Raw genomic sequence first — 17,666 nt, 5'->3', positions numbered from 1 at the left:
AGGGAAATAACTTGCTGCGGGCAGCCCTCACACTGCCTGCCCCGGTGCTGCCCCCTGCTCGGGGCTGTGGGGCTCCTGGGGGCTTTGCTTAGTCCAGGAACAGCCATCCCCACCACTCCCCATCCTGTAGGAAGGCGAACACTTTCCTGCAGTGCATCCAGACCCCCCAGCACAAGGAGGCTGTGGTTACCACCCTCCCATCCCAGCACAGCTGCACTGACCCCACTTTGCTGTGAGAGCACCATCCTGTGCCAGCCCAGCTTGTCATAGCACTGAGGTGGGTGGGTGTCCCATCTGTGAGCTGCCCCTGTGCCCCAGCTCACCCCCTGCCCAACACGTTCCCTTTGCACAGAGGAAGAACCTGCTCCAATCCCCATCTTGTTCATTTAATTACAATCTGCAAAAATTACAGCACTTGGCACTGCTGGTGGGGGCTCCTCTAGACCAATACTGCCCTGAAACGCCATCAGCCCAGCCCAGGCCCTTCCATGGTGGCCTGTGCTTCCTTCACAGGTAGTTATCCTCCTCCTCCTCCTCCTCCTCCTCCTCATCCCGTGCCAGTGCCTCAATGTCATTTGTGATGTTGGTGATCATGCGGTTGAAGGACTCGGACTCAGAGCGCAGGGACCAGCTGTCGTAGCTGCGCACAGCTGAGGCCGACGTGTTGCTCATGCTGCGCTTGATGCGGCCGAAGCTGTCGGTGAGGATGCCGCCCTCCCGGATGCCGATGCTCTCCAGGAAGGTCTCAAAGTACCCAATGTCTTGATCGGGGATGAAGGGTCTCATCCCTGGGACAAGTGCCACGATGTTTCATGGTGTGAGCGTGCCAACCCCATCTGGGGGCAGCAGGGTCCCACCAACCCCTTGGTGCACACCCAAAACCCCATCCCCAAGGATGCACGGGTGGTGTAGCACAGTGACAGATCCATCACTCAGAGCTGCCCCAATCCCTGGGACACTCACCCAGCAGGAGGAACTTCCTCCGGTCCCCGTAGAGGCGTAGGAGCTCTGTGCAGTACTCCTGCACTGGAGTGCCCAGCCGGTACTCACGGAGCATCAGGGCAAACTGCTGAATCTCCTGGGGTGACAGCTTGTTGCGCAGCTGTGGGAAAACAGGGATGGGTCAGGGCTGGGGGTGGAGGTGCTGGAGAGGAGTGGGATCCCCTACCTGCTCCCAGCCCTCACCGTCACCATGTAGTCCTGCAGCTGCTCCAGCCCCACGCTGCTCTGGTCGCTGCCACTGCAGGCAGTGGCCAGGCTGTGGTGGGACTGGTGGAAGGAGGGTGAGGATGTCCCGCTATAATATGCCTCAAATGTCTCGTGGGAACCATTGCTGCTGGAGGATAGGGCAGGGGGGGTCAGTGGGTGCTGGCACTGCTCATGCACAGCACCCATCAGGCAGGGCAGCGAGGAGGTGCACCTGCCCTGGAGCTGAGAACTCACAAGGAGCTGCAGCAGCTGTAGTCAGCATCGTAGCCATACGTCCCATCTGTGCGGCAGCTCTCACCTGGGGAGGGAAAGCTGAGCTCAGAGAGCCAGGGTGTGAGCCCCCACGCTGTGCTCATGCCCTTCAGCCCCGTGTCACCCCACTTAAGGCTCCCACACCCGCTGCCATCCGCTCACTTCTGCTGGAGAGCCAGGGCCGCGTGGGTGTGGAGGTGTAGTGGTACCCGGCACGGTCCACACATTCGATGCTCTGATCACCATAAATGATCTGGAAGACCTGGCAGATGAGCGCGCAGGACTCCTCGGCTGCATCCTGCAGAGGGTCAGAGGGGATGGGGAGGTGGGAGCATGCCGGGAAGGGAACCGAGTACCGGGAACCCGCGGGTGCTCACCCTGTTGGGCACAGCGAGGATGACGAGGTTGGAATATGCGTCGGGGCACGGCTCCTGGGGGTCCAGCGGGTTGCCACCGGGGTGCCGTCGCTCCCAGCTGCCGAAGCCGGTGCCGCGTTCCCAGCTTCCACCCGCAGTGCCGATCCGCCGCCGCTCCCAGCTGCCGCCGCACGGCTGCCTCCTCTCCCAGCTGCCCGACGGCCGCCCGCGCTGCCGGCGCTCCCAGCTGCCGCCCCTTCGCCGCTCCAGGCTGCCGCCCTGCCGGCCCTCCTGCCCGCCCCGAGCCGCACGCCAGTCCAGGCTGCAGATGGTGTGCCGCCGCTCCATCGCACCTCCCAGTCGCCCCGGCTCCGGCCAAGAGCTCCCCGAGCGCTTCTCAGCCGGGGGCACCTCCAGCACCGGGGCCGCTTCGGGATATGCGCCAGCGGGGACTGGGTCCACTCCCAGGCCTGGAGGCAGCGAGGAGGGTCGGGGCATCAGACTGGGGACGCCAACTCTCAGACCTGCCCCATCCCACTGATTGGGCGTGTGGAGAGCTTAGGGATGCACCCCATGCCCAGTCTGGTGCCCAGCCCCCTCCCCTGGAGCCTGGCTGTGGCTTACTGCTGAGCCTAGGTTTGCTGAGCACCAGAACCCGTTCCCTCATCTGAGCTGGATGCAGTGGGGGCGGGGGGCAGTTTCTGCATCCTCTCCTGCTGCCATTAAGTGCAGCTGGGGCTGGGGGAACAGCTGGGAGCTGTCTGCAGGAGCAACAGGAGCGGTGGGCAGCTGCTGCACGTAGTGATGCCCTGTCAGAAGATGGAGCCGGCTCCTCCCCATCGCATGAGGGTGCCAGGTGCTTGGGACCAGCTGTATTGCAGTGGGGTGCCTGCACCTGTTTTGAGGATGAGGAGGTGCAGGGCATCGTCACGCAGGTAGGAGGCTGCAGCAATCTCATGCGTGGGGATGCGCAGGATCAGCTCCTCGTTGTCACGCCAGGTGAGCAGCAGGCAGCGAGCAGACAGGCTCAGGATGCTGTCCTGCTCCGGGGTCGTCTGCAGAGGCAGCTCCTTCAGCTGCTGCAGGTAAAGAACATTCTGGGGTGTGGGGACTTGATGCTACTGTGGGGTAGCACTGTGGGGTGACAAATGCAGTGTTGGGCACTCCCTTACCCTGGCAGTGTCCAGCAGCTGCAGCACCTCATCCCGGCTGGAGGGATTCAGCGAGGCCGTTACCCAGGTCAGGTGGCCCAAAAACTGGGGGGACAGAGCAAAGGGGTACTTTTGGGATGGAAAATCAGCCCCCCCGGGATGCAGGGGGAACACAACATAGGGCCATGGGGAGCACACCTGCACCCCTCTGCCCTCCCTGTCTCTGGACAGAAGGGGACCAGAAACACTCGCAGTCCCTGCAGGTAACCCCCTACTTTACCTTCACCTCCTTCTCCACATAGTCATGCAGCAGGATCTGGGGGTCGATCAGGTAATCAGGGGGGTACAGCGGCACCGAGTGCAGCGGCCGCCGGTAGACACTGCTGCGGAGAGCTGCCCTCCGTGCAGCCTTGGGGAACACCAGGCGCCGGATGGGCGACACGAAGCCCTGCGGGGTGCGGGCACACATCAGCACAGCTCCTCCCTGCTGGATCCCCCTGAAACCTGGGGGGCTCAACCCCAGCACTGAGGGGAACCCCAAATCTCCCAGCCTTCGTCCCGGCACCCCGCCACCCAAAGAGCCATGGCCCCAGAACGCACACACCTTCTTCCCTTTCTTGGCCTCGCAGTCCATGGCGCTGCTGCCGTCCTTTCTGTCCAACGCCTTTGTTGTTTTCCTGTCGGAAACTCCACCAGAATGGCTCGGATGTGAGTTCCTGCCCCTCTGCGGGTGCTGGGCTGGACTGGGCTGGGATTGGGACTGACAGTGGAACTGGAGTTTGTCTGGGCTGGGCCTGAGACCAGAACTGATATGGGATTGGGACTGAGCTGGGACTGGAACTGGGACTGGGACTGGGATTGAGACCAGAACTGGTATGAGACTGGGATGGAACTGAGACTGGGACTGGGGCAAGACAGTGACTGTGAGTGGTATGGGGCTGGGACTAGAAGTGGCCCTGGGCTGGGACTGGGTCAGGACCAGGTCCAGAACAAGAGGTGCTTGTGCACTGTGCAGCAGATCAGCCCCTTCCCCTCACTACCACGGGGATCCCAAGGACCCCTGTCTGCCCCCATCCTGGCATGGAGGAGGACTCCATCTCGAGGCCACACAACAGTGCCCAAAGCTCTCTCTCTAGGGCAGCCCATGGACCCCTGCTTTGGGACAGGGGGTCAGATGATGAATAGGCCCCCCAGCATGAAGGAGGTTGGACTGGGATCACTGGCGACGGGGCTGTGTCCAGCAGTTTCCTCCCCAGCACATCACATCCTGCCCACACACCCCTTCCCTGCCAGAAGCGGCGGGGCTGAGGGCTCCAGGCACGTGGCTCATCCACAGCTGTTCCCAAATATCCCCAGCATCCTGGGAGCTCCACTTCAAGGCCCTGAGCCTGGCAGCATGGTGGGGACTGGGGAGAGCCAGAGGAGCCAGCAAGGAAAAGGCTTTGGCAGACAGTGCTTATTGAAATGAATTTAATATCTCATGTTGCAGCAAAATTAAAAATATACAAAAAGTTTGTGGTATACAAAAAAGTCTCGGTCAGACCCCGGTCTCTCGCTCATCCCCTGCCCGTGCCAAGGGTCCCAGAGAAGAAGGTGGCACACAGAGTATTTACAGTACATGACAGCCGGGCTCCCAGGTCCCAAGCACCGGGGGGGGATGTGGCTGAGACCCTCAGTCCCTGCTGGGGAGAAACAGCCCCAGCCCAGAGCAGCGGGGCCTGGTCCTGGTCTGAGCTGCATCCCCCATTCCCTGAACTTGGGGTGGTCCCGCTGTCCCCGCCAGGACTGAGGCCTCTCAGAGCTTCCCCTTCCCCAGCTCAGCCCCAGCTCGAGCCCTCTTGGTGCGATCCCAGCAAGTGCTGCTGTCCTGACACTGCTGCCATCATCACTGCTTCCAGCCGGGCTTGATTCCCCTGGCAATGCCCATTCAGCCCGGCTGGAGTAGGGCTGGGGAGCCACTGGGCTCGGGGGCCATGAGGACAAAGCAGTGGAGTGGCCACATGCCATCCCACATGGCCCCGCACCGCAGCCTCTGCCCTGATCCCGACATGGGAGCAGCCCGGGTCTGAGGGTACCGTGGCATGAGTGCATAGAAAAGAGTCCCTATGACCTGTGCCCCCAGGTAGGGCACGGGCTGCACCTCAGCCCAGGCGGCGTGGCTCCACATGGCGGTCACAGGCAGAGGGCTGCAGCATCCAGCACCAGCAAGGCACTGGTGTGGCAACAGCATGGCACCAGCACAGAAATTACTTGGTGGCTGGGAGGCTCCAAGCTGCTGGCACCTGGCTGCCCCATGCCCAGCTGGCTCCCATCTTCCATTACACTTCCCTGAGGATAAGGGCTGCCTCTTCTGCCAGGACCCGGCTGGGGCTGTCCTGGGGCTCGGTGGGACAGAGTGGGATTTTTTGCCCATTCCTAGTGGTAGAGGAGGAGTGAGGGTCGCGGGGGGGCCCAGCCCGCTGCCCAGACCCAGCTCTGCTCTGTGCCCTCCTCCAGAAAGGTTCCGAGGCGTTCAGATAGCACCAGTTAGCACCAGTGACCCCACGTGGCCCACCCCAGCCTGCACTCATCCCTCGAGCTAAGGAGAAATGGGAAACAAAAACAATGCAGCCCGATGGGCACCTCCCAGCACCATGGGACACCACAGGAACTCCGGGGCTGGAAGGAAGGCACCGGGGCTGTGGGGGGCTCTGGGTGGCATGTGTGTCCAGGGGACAGCAGATCTGCCCTGTGAACCCAGCTGCAAACACACACACACACACACACACACAGACATGGGGCACAAACACAAGGTGGGGGTACATTCAGCACAGCCCTTAGGGCAGGGGGCACTGCGGGCTGGGACCAAGCCACGCACACATTCAAATGCAGAGCCCAGGGCAGCCCTGCTCCTCTGGGGAGGAAGTAGGGGGCTGGGGGCATCATCCTGGCTCAGGTTCCCACTGCTGAGCTGGGGGGGCTGATGCTGATGGGGGGTGGATGGAGACGCTCCCAGCTGGAAAATGGAGGGGAGAATGAATGAGGGTGAATGTGACTTTGGGGAGCCCCCGGGCACATCACCACTGCCTTGCACAGTCCTCCCGGTGCCAGCCAGGCCCTGCCCCACCAGCGTCAGTGGAGGTAGAAAATGTCACACAGAATGTCACCCGTCTGGTGAAAACCTACACAATGCAATGAAGTGGTTCCCAGGAGGGCAGGAGGGAGTGGAGAGGTGCTGTGCCTCCCACCACTGGCCTCAGGGCCAGGATATCTGCCCCATGCATGGAGCAGTGACCCCAGGGGTGGGGGAACAGCTGGAGCATGGGTGGGGGGAATTGAGGCTGAGATGAAGGAGAATAAGGGGGGGGCTGCCCCGGCCCTATGCCATGCACTACTTGGGTCTGACAGGAGCCCCAGACTCCAGTACAGCCCCACTCCAGACCCCTCAGCCCCACGGCTCTCCCCCAGCACCCACATTCTCCACATTCCCCCGTGCTATGTCCCGCTGTGCCCAAAGCCCCTCACCAAACGGGCTGCTTCCGCGCACCCCGCAGCCCCCACCCTGTGCCACCGACCTGGCGGCTCAGGCACAGGTGAGGTATTTTGGCAAGGACGAGCCCCCGGCGCACGGCCGGCCCGTGGGGGGATAGCACCAAGGGACCTCACCGGCCCCTGCCCGCGGGGCGCTCGGCACGGACACCCCTAAGTGCCGGCAAACCAAAAAGAAAGGCAAAACGCTGCGAAGAGACGGAACAGCCCGGCCGGGGACACCCCTGCCCTACACGGTGGTCTCATACTCCAGGAGCTCCTGGGACACTCCTGCTGTGCGGTACTGCAGGCGCGGGGTGCTGGGCGAGGCATACTCCAGCGCCAGGATGGTCTTCCGCAGGCGCCGGTCGATGAAATGGGCATCCCAGGCTGGGTACTTCTTCCTGGGGAGGTCTATGCGGATGACGGGTCCCTCTGTCCGTGGGGTGCGGGCGGCTGGTGGCGTTGGGGCGCAGGGCCGCACCTGGAAGACGGGCACGCAGCTGTCCCGCTCCCCCGGCGCCCCTTCCCGCTCCCCCCCTGTAGTCCGCGGCAGTGAGCGTGGGGGGCTGGTGACCACGTCCGCAGGGGAACTCGGCGCAGGGGGTGGCCGCTGTCGGAAAATGCAGCCCCCAGAGCTGGGGCCAAACATGGGACCGTTGGGGTGCAAGAGGCAGTAGTAGATGAACATGAAGAAGATGCCGAGGGCGAAGCTGGAGCTGACCACGCAGACGAGGATTAAGGCGTTGAATTCAGACATGGTCTTGCGGTTGTAGTGGAGGAACCAGAGGATGGTGAGAGCGGCGTTCTCTGACAGTGTGATGATGTAGTAGATGCACATACGGTAGCGGCTCCGTCCCTCCTTGACATTGAACCAACAGAAGATGTAGATGATGCCCACCACCATGTTGTAGATGATCTCCTCCCACTTGGACATGCAGAAGTCTGTCTCGCCCTGGATGATCCAGAAGGTCATGATGCACCAGTGGGTGACGATGAAGATGCCGAAGTAGAGCTGGAACACGGAGGCAAAGAGGGCAAAAGCGATGGCGCGGGCGGCAATGGTGAAGAGGTGCCACAAGATCTGCACCACAGCCCCCTTGTAGGACATGGGCATCTTGTCCTCCCGCGAGTCCCGCAGCACCTTCTGGTAGGAGGCAATCATCCATGCCAGGGAGACGAGTGAGGCCAAGGCTGAGAACCCTATAGGCACAGAGGGGTTGTGAGAATGGTGGGGGGACAAGGAGGGGATGCGGCCATGACTGGGCTGCAGCCCCCCGACCTCTCCCTACCACCCAGAAGCTCCCTACCCTGCAGTGCACTGATGTCATTCTGCTGCACCATGATGCTGAGCTGCAGCACCAGCTGCGGCGCGCTCTTCAGGAAGGTCTCCAGCAGCCGCAGCATGCTGATATCCGCGTTCTCAAACATCATCCTCCAGTAGAAGTGGCGACGGCGGTGTTCAACCTGCCAGCGGCTCTGCAGCCCCAGGTACAGCGTGCGGAGGTACCTGCATGAGGGGGGAGCATTGAGAACAGCCCCCACCATGCTCACATCACACAGCTATGCCCTGTGGTGCTGCCATCCTGCTGCAGCGTGGCACATCCCTCCTAACTGAGGCCGTGGAGATCCTCATGCAGCAGCTATGGGGCAGCAGGGATGCTGCACATGGTGCTGGTGCCAAGCCACTCCCACCCAGCCCTGTGCCCCCCTCTCCCTGGCACAGGGTCTCATTTCTTCCCCCAGCCACGACCCCACTCTTCATCCTCTGCACATTTCAGGTGTCCTGCTTGCAACCCATCACCGTGCCAGGCTGCTTCTCAAAGGGGATATTTTGGTCCTGGCTGGCTTGCAGCCCACGCTGCCTGCCCTGGGCAGAGGAAGGAGGGAGCAGGAGGACCAGCTGGTCGTGTGGGGTGCCCACAGGGAGCTACCGTGCCGGTGCTGCCTTGGCTCTTGGCAGTGCTGAGGGCCTGGGCACAACCATATGGTCCATGCTTGGGGTCAGTGGAGCCATGCGTGGCTCCGACGCACACAACACTGAGTCACTGGGAGCCCTCCCCACGGCACTGGGCCAACGAGGCTCAGGGAAATGCCGTGTCCTATGGAGGGAACACATGTACTGTGGAGGGGAAACAGGGATGGATGTGTCCAGGCTGCTCCACGCCGACTGCTCACAGGTTTGGTAGGAGAGAAGGGAGACAGATGAGTACGAAAACAGAAAGATTAAGCAAAAGGAAGTTAGACCATAAAGCTCCCTCCCAACCTAGTAAAAATGTCACACAAACTGATGGCCTTTATATCAGATCCATAAAATGCTGTCAGTCGACTCCATTAGCCCGTGAGCTCTGGGAGAAGCCCTGATCCCAGCACTTTCAGCTCATCCATCAGCAGGAGGAGGCAGAAGCCGGCCCAGTTCCCTCAGTTGCCGCGTCCCAGCGCATCCCCCATCAGTGGCCACTGCAGGTCTGGTGCAGGGGTGGGGGCTGCATGGCCTGGAGGTGGGGGGAGGCATCAGCTGGTGCCACCCAGGCCCCAAAGCCACCCTGCTGCCACCACCATCTGCTCCCACAGCATACAGGAGGGAAGGAAGGGACACCAACCGGACGGGACTCCTGGTGATACTTGGCAGGGGCACGAGGTGTCAGTGCAGCACTGCCTGCAGCATCCTCCAAAGCTGCCTCCATCACCTTCCTGCCAGGCTCCATCACCCTTCTGCCCAGCTCCAGCCTCCCCTCTCCTGGCTCACATGAAACCAGGGCAGCCCAAGGGCCCTGCTGCAGCCGGGGCTCAGCCGGGCTGATTTCAGCCTTCCCATCTGGCTTCTCCCTCTCCACGTCCCTGCTCCGTATGGCTCCTTCTGCAGCCTCTCCTCTCTGGAGAAGAGCCCAGTGCCGGGTTGTGGCGGCCGCATCCTGCAGGGCTGTGCCATGAGCCAGTGCTGGAGGGGTTGGGGTGGCAAAAAGGAGCAGAGGAGACAGAGGGAAACTGGGGGGACACAGGCTGAGCTCTGCCAACCCATCCCTGAGAACCTCCCAGAGACCTTTGAGCACTGGCAGCCAAACAAGATGTCCCTGTTTGCAAATTATACCATTTCCATCCAGCACCACAGTGGAAATGGGGTGGGGCTGGGGAACCACACACACCCCCATCTGCGGCTCCTCACCGCTCAACAAGTGGCCCTTGGACCCCCCCGCTTTCCATGGGGCCCGGTTATCCTCCCACCTTCCTGTCAGCTCATTAAACCGAGATTTCATCTCCCATCAACTTGCCAGAATGAAATGCTGATTCCTATTTGTTATGCATTTGATCACGCCGTTTGTGTTTCAGCCCAGGAAAAGATCCCCGCGCGCTGACGGAGCACCGCCAGGTTTTTATGAACTGAGCGCAGCAGCAGCTGCATGAGAAATACAGAATCAATTACTTAAAAAAAAAAAAAAAAAATCATTTAATTTTCAAAAAAACTGATGATGATGCAGAAACCAACCGAGAGAGCTCTTAGGGCTAATTACTGCCTCCTTTGTATTAAAAAGCCCAATCTGACGAAAATCTCCACAGAGGGTTGGGGTGGCAGTGGGGGCAGGAGCACCGTTTGCTCACCCCCAGCCCCACAGCATGGCCCTGTAGTCATCAGTCATCCCACAGCCTCATCACAGCCCTCAAACCTATGGTCCCACTGCCATTCCAGCTTGCAAAGGTTGGGAGAAAAGCAGAGTCTTAATCCTAACCTTAATGCCAATCTTAACCCTAACCCTGGCTCTTCCAATGCCAGAGGTCATCATCCTCAGGTGAGAAGCCACAGGACTTCCACCAGTCTGAGAGTGAGCAATAGGAAGTGTGATTTTCTTGACAGGTAATTTGAGATATCATCCCTCATTGCTTTATTAAAACAAGGAGAAAATTGCTTTCCTGTTGCAGCCATGCCAATCCATGACAGAACCCACAAAGCCAAGCCATTGGGGAGAGCCCCGTGTGCAGACCCATGCCCGGCCAGCAAGCAGACCACGGTCCCTGCGTGCCCTCTTTCCTGCAGCCCCACCTCACCCCAATTTCAGGACTGTGGGGAGAATCTGGGGCCATGCAGGGAGTGATTGGGGTGGGTAAGAGCTGCCGAGGCAATTACAGTGGCCCTCACCACAGGGCTGGATAAATGCAGGATGGGAGGCATGAGCAGGGAGGGACCAACATCATGGCCAAGGAAAAGCCTTCCTTTCACACACCGTGTTTATTTGGCTATAATTCAACACTTCTTAAACTGTCACATCCACCTGCACCAGATCCAGTCTTGCTAATGGGTTTAGCGAACTGCATTTAACTGGTCACCCGAGCAAATCCCAAATCCTCGGATTAGAAAGAGCCTCAGCTGCTGCTTGAAACCAACGTGTCCTGGAGGGTCAGTGCTGAGAGTTACCACTTTAATTGGCTTAGGAGCCTGCAGCAGATAGGAGACTGCGGCTGACACAACTGGGAGCAAAACCTGACCCGGCTCCAACCAAACCCCAGTAATTGCTCACCGAGCCCCAGGGATCTCATCCTCCTTCCCAGCTCTCCCAGTACACCCAGAAGGGGATCGCTCCCATCCTGCTGCCACCACACTGAGAGCAGGACTGAGGGGATGGCGGCAGGCAGGAGGGAAGGACAGGAGCTGCTCACACAGAGCACATTGCTCTCTGAAACAAAGTTAGAGATCCCCACAGCATCCCAAGAAAAGCAGCAGAGAAGTGCATGCAGACAACAAGAAGGAGGAAAGCAGCCTCTGTGCCACAGTAGCTCAGGAGGGGAAGCAGCACCAAACAAGACCAAGAGCATCGCTTGCTCAGGGCATTGTTTCAGAAATATGCCATTGTCTCCACTCCCCTCCCAGCATCTCAAGGCATCAGCTCTATTGCAGAGCAGTGGATGGAGTTCAGCAGAGCTGGGAGGGAGCAGCACTGGCTCCGTCACACAGGGAAAGAAGGTGCTCAGATGGAAATGAGTGTGCCAAGAAACCATCAGCTTTGGAAGAGGGTGCAGAGGAGCATGCTCAAGGGGCTCGAGTCTGCTCTGGGCCAACTGCTGCTCATTCTGCCTGCAGGCCCAGCAGGGCAGAGAGCAGAAATGCAGCCCCATGGGGAAACCTGGGGACAACCACTCCCCCCTTGACCACAACAGCTCCAAGCAGGAGAAGGAGAAACCGGGGAGGAGGCTCTGAGCCTGAGGTGCTTGGTGCTCAGCAGGAACACTGCATATCCCCAAGATGCAGTCCCCATGGTCAGGCAGATGCCCTCACCAGGCCCAGCACCACCCAGGACAGCAGGCCTGTGCCACCCAGCAGGGCTGCAGCCCCTCACACTCTGCCCACACCCACAGCTCTTGCTCATAGCCAGGCTCTGCCAAGAGCCTTCCACCCCCTACCCCTTTTGTGGATGCAGAAGGATTGGTTCCCACGCCCACCCCAGCTGCACATCGCCATTCCCACCTCCATCTCCCACCTGTGTCCCGGCCATCCTCACCTGTGTCCTCCGTCCTCCCTGCACCTGGGGATCCCCGCTCATATCTGTACTGTGCTCTGCCCCTCCATCCAGCCCCATCCTATCCCTGTAACCCCTTCCTTTTACCTCCGGACCTGCCCCAGCCGCAGAAGCTGGATGCAGCCCTACAGCCCCATTAGGTTCATCCCCATCCCGTCCCTTTGACCCCCTCCTTTTACCTCCAGACCTGCCCCAGCTGCAGCAGGTGGATGCAGCCCTGCAGCAACCAGACGCAGAGGCGGCAGCAGCCGCGGCGGCCGCGGGCGCTGTCCTTGGTGCTGCCGGCGCTGTCCTTGGTGCCGACGGCGAAGTCGTACACGAACCACCTGAAGCTGAGCAGCTGCACCACAAGCGATGGCAGCAGCACGAAGAGCAGCGTCAGCCCGAACCACCACCGCTGCCCCCCCAAGTAGTACTGGGCCGCCAGCCACAGGTCCGAAGCGCCGTCCGCGAAGCAGACGAGGAGGGCGCACAGCACCCAGCAGCCGTCCCGCAGCCGGTACCGCCGGCCCGGGGGAGTCGCACTGCCCGCCCGCCGCCCTCCCCCGCCCTCCGGGCTCTCCAGCCTCACGGCCGGGCCGCCGCCGCCGCCGTCCGACTTCGCGGCCATGTTGTCGGGGGAGAGGAGGAGAAAGGAGGGAGCGGGAGAGACTTCCGGAGGGAGGACGGAGCCGCCGAGCCCGCCCCGGCAGCGCCCGCCCCCCCCGCCGGCCTCGCCCCGCGCCCGCCGGCCGGGCCCAGCCGCGCCGCACCGGCACCGGCCCCTCCGCTCCCCCACCCCGGCAGCTCCCCCCGCCGGCCCCGCCCCGGCCCCGCCGCTCCCCCTCTCCCGGAAAGGGCAGCGCCCCGCGGGCGCCTCCCCCTGCCCCGACCCCCGGCAGTCCCGGATCGGACCGGCACAGCCCCGCCGCCGGCTGAATGCCCGGTCCCGCTGCCCGGAGTGCCTCCGCCCGCATCGCCAGCGGCTGGAGCATCCCCAGCCCTCAGCACGGCAAAGCCTGCCCGTGGGTCCGGCCCCGAATGGGTCCGGGTGGTGAGAGCCTGGACCTGGGTGTACAAAGGTGCTGTGGGTCCGGGTCAGGGACGTGGGGACACAGACATAGGGACGCAGAGACACAAACACGTGGGGACATAGAGACACAGGATCATGGGGACTCAAGGACATAGGGACACAGGGACATAGGCCACTAGGCTCCCACCCAAGGCAGCCTGAGGGAAGGAAGAGGGCAGCTGCTGGTGCTGCTCCCCCCGGTACCTGGAGCCCACTGGGATGAACCCAAGCCCAGCCATGGGGAAAGCCTCTGAGGAGCCGCACAACCCGGCCAAGCACCAAGGTCTGTGCATGGACCTGGCTCTCCCCCTCCACTTCTTCTCCGTTTGCTGCCCATAAGTGTTCAGATGCAGTATGTCCTGAGCATCCCCTGTCATGGGGTGCAGGGAGCACATTGCCAGCATCCCCAGCAGCGCCTAGAGACAAACGGGGGAGGGAAAGGGGCTTTTTGCTGCTTTGCAGGGTGTCTCCAGGGAGAGTGATGGCATGGAGGCAGCTGTCTCTTTACAGCAGCCTCAGCCCCTCTCTGCTGGCTGCATTTCAGCCTGCCAGGCTCACCTCAGCATGGCTGCTGCTGGAGGAGCCAAGCACATGGATGGAGCCTGGCCCACAGCACACACACTGCAGCAAAGAGTGAGGGGGAGTCTGTTTTATCCCGGGAAACGCAGCCAACTTTCCAACTCCGTCTCGCATAGTGACAAGGGGAACAGCTTAGAGCTGGGGAGAGCCTGGGTTGCTAGTACATGAAACCCAGGGAATATACTGTGGGAGGAAGGCATTGGGCAACCCAGGGGGAGCAGAGGCAGGCCCTCTGTGAGGTGCATGTATTAGTACAGGTAATGCGACTTAAATGCCACCTAACCTTGAGATGCCCCTGACTGATCCCCTTCACAAATATCCGGCTGGGGGGAGGGGATGCTGCCCGCATCCCAGGAGGACAGGAAAAGAGCCTTGGCTGTCCAGAGGTAGGGGAAGAGCTACTGGTGCAGAGGGGTCTGAGTGCTGTCCCTAGGAGTCTAGGCAATGGTGCAGGACTGGTGCCATAACCCTCAGGTGATGGTGGGCACAGCCCCAGGACAAGGGGAAAACAGGGGGAGGAGGGATCCCTTCCTCCACAAACCCTGAAACGCCACCTCCAAAGCGGAGTTGAATGTCCAGTGCCTGCATGAGAGGTGACTGTGGTTTGATGTCTGATTTATCTTAACAACAGACCCTGGCAATCACAGGAAAAGATGAGGAGAAAAAAGAAATCCATAAACATCCTTGAAGCCTTCCTGTGCAGCTGTCAGCAGACAGGCAGGGGGGGTTTCAGCCGCATAAATAAAAGTGCTTCAAGAAAGAAAGAAAAAGAAATACGCTGAAACCCAAACCTTCAATGCGTAACAAAATACAGACAGATGCAAACCATCCCATAGCAGCGGGTGGATGGCCACATGCTCTGGCTGCACAGGTTCCCAGGAGGACACATAAACATACAATCAATCTGAATGAGCTTCCGGGCTGAGTCCAGCTTCCAGGCAAGCAGCTTGCCCACGGCGCCAGGTTCAGGAGAAGAAAGGCCGTGATGATTCGCGTCTGGCTCAGAACCTGCTGTGGGAGAGACCTGCAGAGAGTGGCACTGGAAGCCATTCATTGCCTTGGGAATGTTTTCCAGGTGCCCAAGGCCTTGTGATGCCTCCTGCCACAGCTCAGCTGCAGCTCCTGTGCTGAGCTGCAACCCTCTGCGTGGCCACGGTAAACCTGGCCTTTATTTTGGTGTGGGTTGGTGAGCAGCACTGCCTGTGGTGGTCATCGGGCTTCTCTCTGCTGCTGCTGAGAAACAGGGAGCCCATCTTCAGCCCATCCCCATCCTCATACCCAGCCCCATTCTCATTCCCATCACCCAATCCTGATCCCCAAAGGTTGTATCCATGCATGTGAGACAGGACAGACGGCTTCTACTGCCCATGAAGGTCAGGAGAGTGTGTGTCCCTGGGAAGCAAACCCAGCTCCAGCTCCAGCTCCAGCTGTGATCCAAGCACGCATTATGGAAATCAGGCATGCTGTCTCCTGATCCCATCAAAGCAATAAGGATCAAATGCTGCCAGGCAGAGAGCTGGAGCCAAGGGCTCTGCAGTGCATGCTGCAGTATGGGGCTGTAGGGTAGGTCTGTGTCCCACATCCCATCTGCAGCCAACCTCGGCACCCACATCACCAAGAGACCCCTTAGAAGACAATGTGGATGGGGAGCAGATGGCTCCCAGCCCCACCTCAAAACCCCCACTGAAAAGGAGCATTTCTCAGCTTTGGCATCCAGCCCCGGTCCTGCTGCTTCTTCTGCTTGGTGTCAGGAAAAAATCCAAACCGAGCCTGAATCACTCCCAGCCCGGCCAGGATGCTGTGCACAAGTGCTCATTTCCACCACTTCGCTGGGAGCCTTCTTATTTTAGCACACGCTGCTGCAGACCGAGATCTCTCCCGTTAACTGTCACAAACGACCTTACGAGATTAGGGCCGGTAATCTTCCGATCTATTTAATCTTCCTCCGGGGATTATTCGCACACCGACAGCTCTGCTCCTCGCAGCCGCAGAACCGCAGAACACCCCGAGATGGAAGGGATGACCGAACCCAACCCCCGGCTCCGCACGGGGAGCCTCGAAATCAGAACCCGTGTCTGAGAGCTCCGGCAGCTCGGGGCTCCCCGGGACAGAACCTCACCCCGACACCCAGCCGAACCGCCCCGCCGCAGCCCCGCGCCGCTCGGTCCATCAGCGCAGAGCGGAACCTCCGCGCTCCTCCGGGCGCAGCCGGGCCACGCGGCCGCCCCGCAGCGCCCCTCGCGGAACCGCCCGGCCGTTTCCCGCAGTGGCCGCACGGGGGCGCTCTGCCGTCCTCCGCGGAACTCCCGAGCGCGGCCGCTGCAGCCGCCCGGCGGGGAGCGGAGAACGGACGGAGCGGCGCCGGCCGCCATGGCGCGGGAGCCGGCCTTCGTGCTGCGCTACCTGGCCGAGGTGGAGGAGCTGGCCGAGGACGTGCTGGCGGCGCGGCAGCAGGTGAGGCCCGGCCCGGCTGACGGCTCGGCACCGCCCGGCCCCTCCCCTCCCATCCCTTCCCCTCCCGTCTGTTTGCAGATCGTCGATCTGGACGTGAAACGGAACCGGAACCGCGAGGCGCTGCGGGCGCTGCGCAAAGACCCGGAGCCCGAGGGTGAGAGCGGGAGCCCCGCGGGGGTCGGGGCGGCGTGCGGGGGGCGGCGCTGAGCCCGTCTGCTCCTCGTCCGCAGGAAAAGCCATGGTCTGCTTCGGGAGCACGTTCATCGAGCTGCCCAAGGCCAAGACCGAGGAGATGCTGCAGAAGGGTACGGCGGGCTCTGCCCGGTGCTGGCCGTGATGAGCTCTGAGATAAAACAGCCCTCAGGTCTGCGCTGTGCGCGCTGCTGCCGTCCCGCCCCGCTCACAGCACGGCCCCCTCCCGCCCTGGGTCCTCTGTCGTTCCTCTGTCCAACCCCGGTCCCCTATTCCTGCCCTGCTATTTTCAGATCAGGAACATCTGGATGAGGAGATAAACAACCTCCGGAAAGAGCTGCGTGTGAAGGTCAACCGTCTCTATGAAGCTCAAGGTAAACGCTGCCGGTCTTGAGCCCCGCAGCAAAGGTCTGGCAGCAGATGCTGGGGAGAGACTCCAGAAAGTCTGGATCTGGGGCTGCTCTTCACCTCACTTTGTAATTCCCTCCCTACTCCAGCACCAACACACAGTCTTACTGCAAAGCTGCCACCCAGCAGTGTGCTGAGCGCACACAGCGATGACCAGGTTGGACATTAGGAACAGTTCATTCTCCAGAGGAGCTGTGATGCAGTGGCACAGTTGCCCAGGGTTTGGTGGGATGGCTGTCCCTGGAGGTGCCCAAGAACTGCAGAGATGCAGCACTGACAGATGTGGTCAGCGGGCACAGTGCAGTAGGTTGGGGTTGGATTTGATGATCTCAGATTATTTTTTTTTCCAACCTTCATGACGCTGTCAGAACAAACTGCCCTGCCCAGAACTCCCGTGCAGTTACACGTGGAATGCTTCATGTGTTTTATAGCAGAATCCCAACGTCCTGCACTTTCTCACAGGTAAACCTGAGCTGAAGGGATTTAACCTCAACCCCATGACTCCAGAGGAAATGAAACTGATCAATCGCATCCTGGAAGGCTGAGGGAGCTGTGCCACCACCACAGCTGTGTGCAAGCACTGCTCAGGGTGGTGTGGTTGGGTATCACTCACAGTGACTGCATCAGCCATAGCCTCCAGGACTTCCAGCACTTCTGTGCTGCTGGAGCCTCTCATAAAGAACCCGGGGAGCACAGGGAAAGATGCAGCTCCTCAGCTACAATTCTGTCTGTAAACTCTCCCTGCTCCTTGCTGAGGATGGTGGCAGAGCAGTGCAGAGGCAACTACTGGAACAGTGGCTTATTCACAGCCTCTGACAAACACTCACTTGCAAGGGGGATTATTAAAATCAGCACTGTGGGACATTCCTAACTGTGTGTGTGTGTTTGTTGTTGGGTTTTTATGTGAGAGCTTCTGTAGTTTGGCTGCAGAGCTAGTTCACTGCAGTGTCAGGGACAGGAGTAGGAGGAATTGTAAATCTACAGTACGCCCAGAGCA

At 60.6% G+C, this 17,666-nt stretch overlaps 3 protein-coding genes across 7 annotated transcripts; 1 reads left to right on the top strand and 2 right to left on the bottom strand.

Moving 5' to 3' along the window:
* Positions 1 to 85: 85 nt before the first annotated feature.
* On the bottom strand, positions 86 to 4,386 carry CCM2L (CCM2 like scaffold protein). Of its 4 annotated transcripts, none has more exons than XM_090152275.1 (10): positions 3,573 to 4,370; positions 3,249 to 3,416; positions 2,990 to 3,073; positions 2,713 to 2,896; positions 1,839 to 2,287; positions 1,624 to 1,714; positions 1,444 to 1,507; positions 1,186 to 1,336; positions 964 to 1,102; positions 86 to 788 (listed from the first exon to the last, which is right to left on the bottom strand). In XM_090152275.1, the coding sequence occupies exons 1-10, from the start codon at positions 3,600 to 3,602 to the stop codon at positions 508 to 510; spliced, it is 1,641 nt and encodes a 546-aa protein (XP_090008401.1). In that variant the 5' UTR covers positions 3,603 to 4,370; the 3' UTR covers positions 86 to 507. The 4 variants fall into 4 exon arrangements, with proteins under 4 accessions (XP_090008401.1, XP_090008400.1, XP_031444561.2 ...); XM_090152274.1 differs by having other exon boundaries at positions 1,624 to 1,759; positions 3,573 to 4,341; XM_031588701.2 differs by having other exon boundaries at positions 1,186 to 1,333; positions 1,624 to 1,759; positions 3,573 to 4,339.
* Positions 4,387 to 4,489: 103 nt separating this feature from the next.
* XKR7 (XK related 7) lies at positions 4,490 to 12,598 on the bottom strand. The gene is made up of 3 exons (XM_031591245.2): positions 12,165 to 12,598; positions 7,786 to 7,985; positions 4,490 to 7,678 (listed from the first exon to the last, which is right to left on the bottom strand). Exons 1-3 carry the CDS (start codon positions 12,593 to 12,595, stop codon positions 6,726 to 6,728), a joined length of 1,584 nt encoding a protein of 527 aa, XP_031447105.1. The 5' UTR covers positions 12,596 to 12,598; the 3' UTR covers positions 4,490 to 6,725.
* Positions 12,599 to 15,537: 2,939 nt separating this feature from the next.
* On the top strand, positions 15,538 to 17,536 carry PDRG1 (p53 and DNA damage regulated 1). 2 transcript variants are annotated; one of them, XM_090152462.1, is made up of 6 exons: positions 15,538 to 16,069; positions 16,148 to 16,223; positions 16,300 to 16,374; positions 16,555 to 16,635; positions 16,759 to 16,826; positions 17,132 to 17,536. In XM_090152462.1, the coding sequence occupies exons 1-6, from the start codon at positions 15,986 to 15,988 to the stop codon at positions 17,144 to 17,146; spliced, it is 399 nt and encodes a 132-aa protein (XP_090008588.1). In that variant the 5' UTR covers positions 15,538 to 15,985; the 3' UTR covers positions 17,147 to 17,536. The 2 variants fall into 2 exon arrangements, with proteins under 2 accessions (XP_090008588.1, XP_031444629.1); XM_031588769.2 differs by lacking the exon at positions 16,759 to 16,826 and having other exon boundaries at positions 15,891 to 16,069.
* The last annotated feature ends 130 nt before the right edge of the window (positions 17,537 to 17,666 follow it).

Source organism: Phasianus colchicus, chromosome 17, assembly GCF_987193195.1.
Source record: "Phasianus colchicus chromosome 17, bPhaCol1.hap1.1, whole genome shotgun sequence".
Taxonomy (NCBI): Eukaryota; Metazoa; Chordata; class Aves; order Galliformes; family Phasianidae; genus Phasianus; species Phasianus colchicus.
This window is presented reverse-complemented; position numbering and strand designations above follow the sequence as displayed.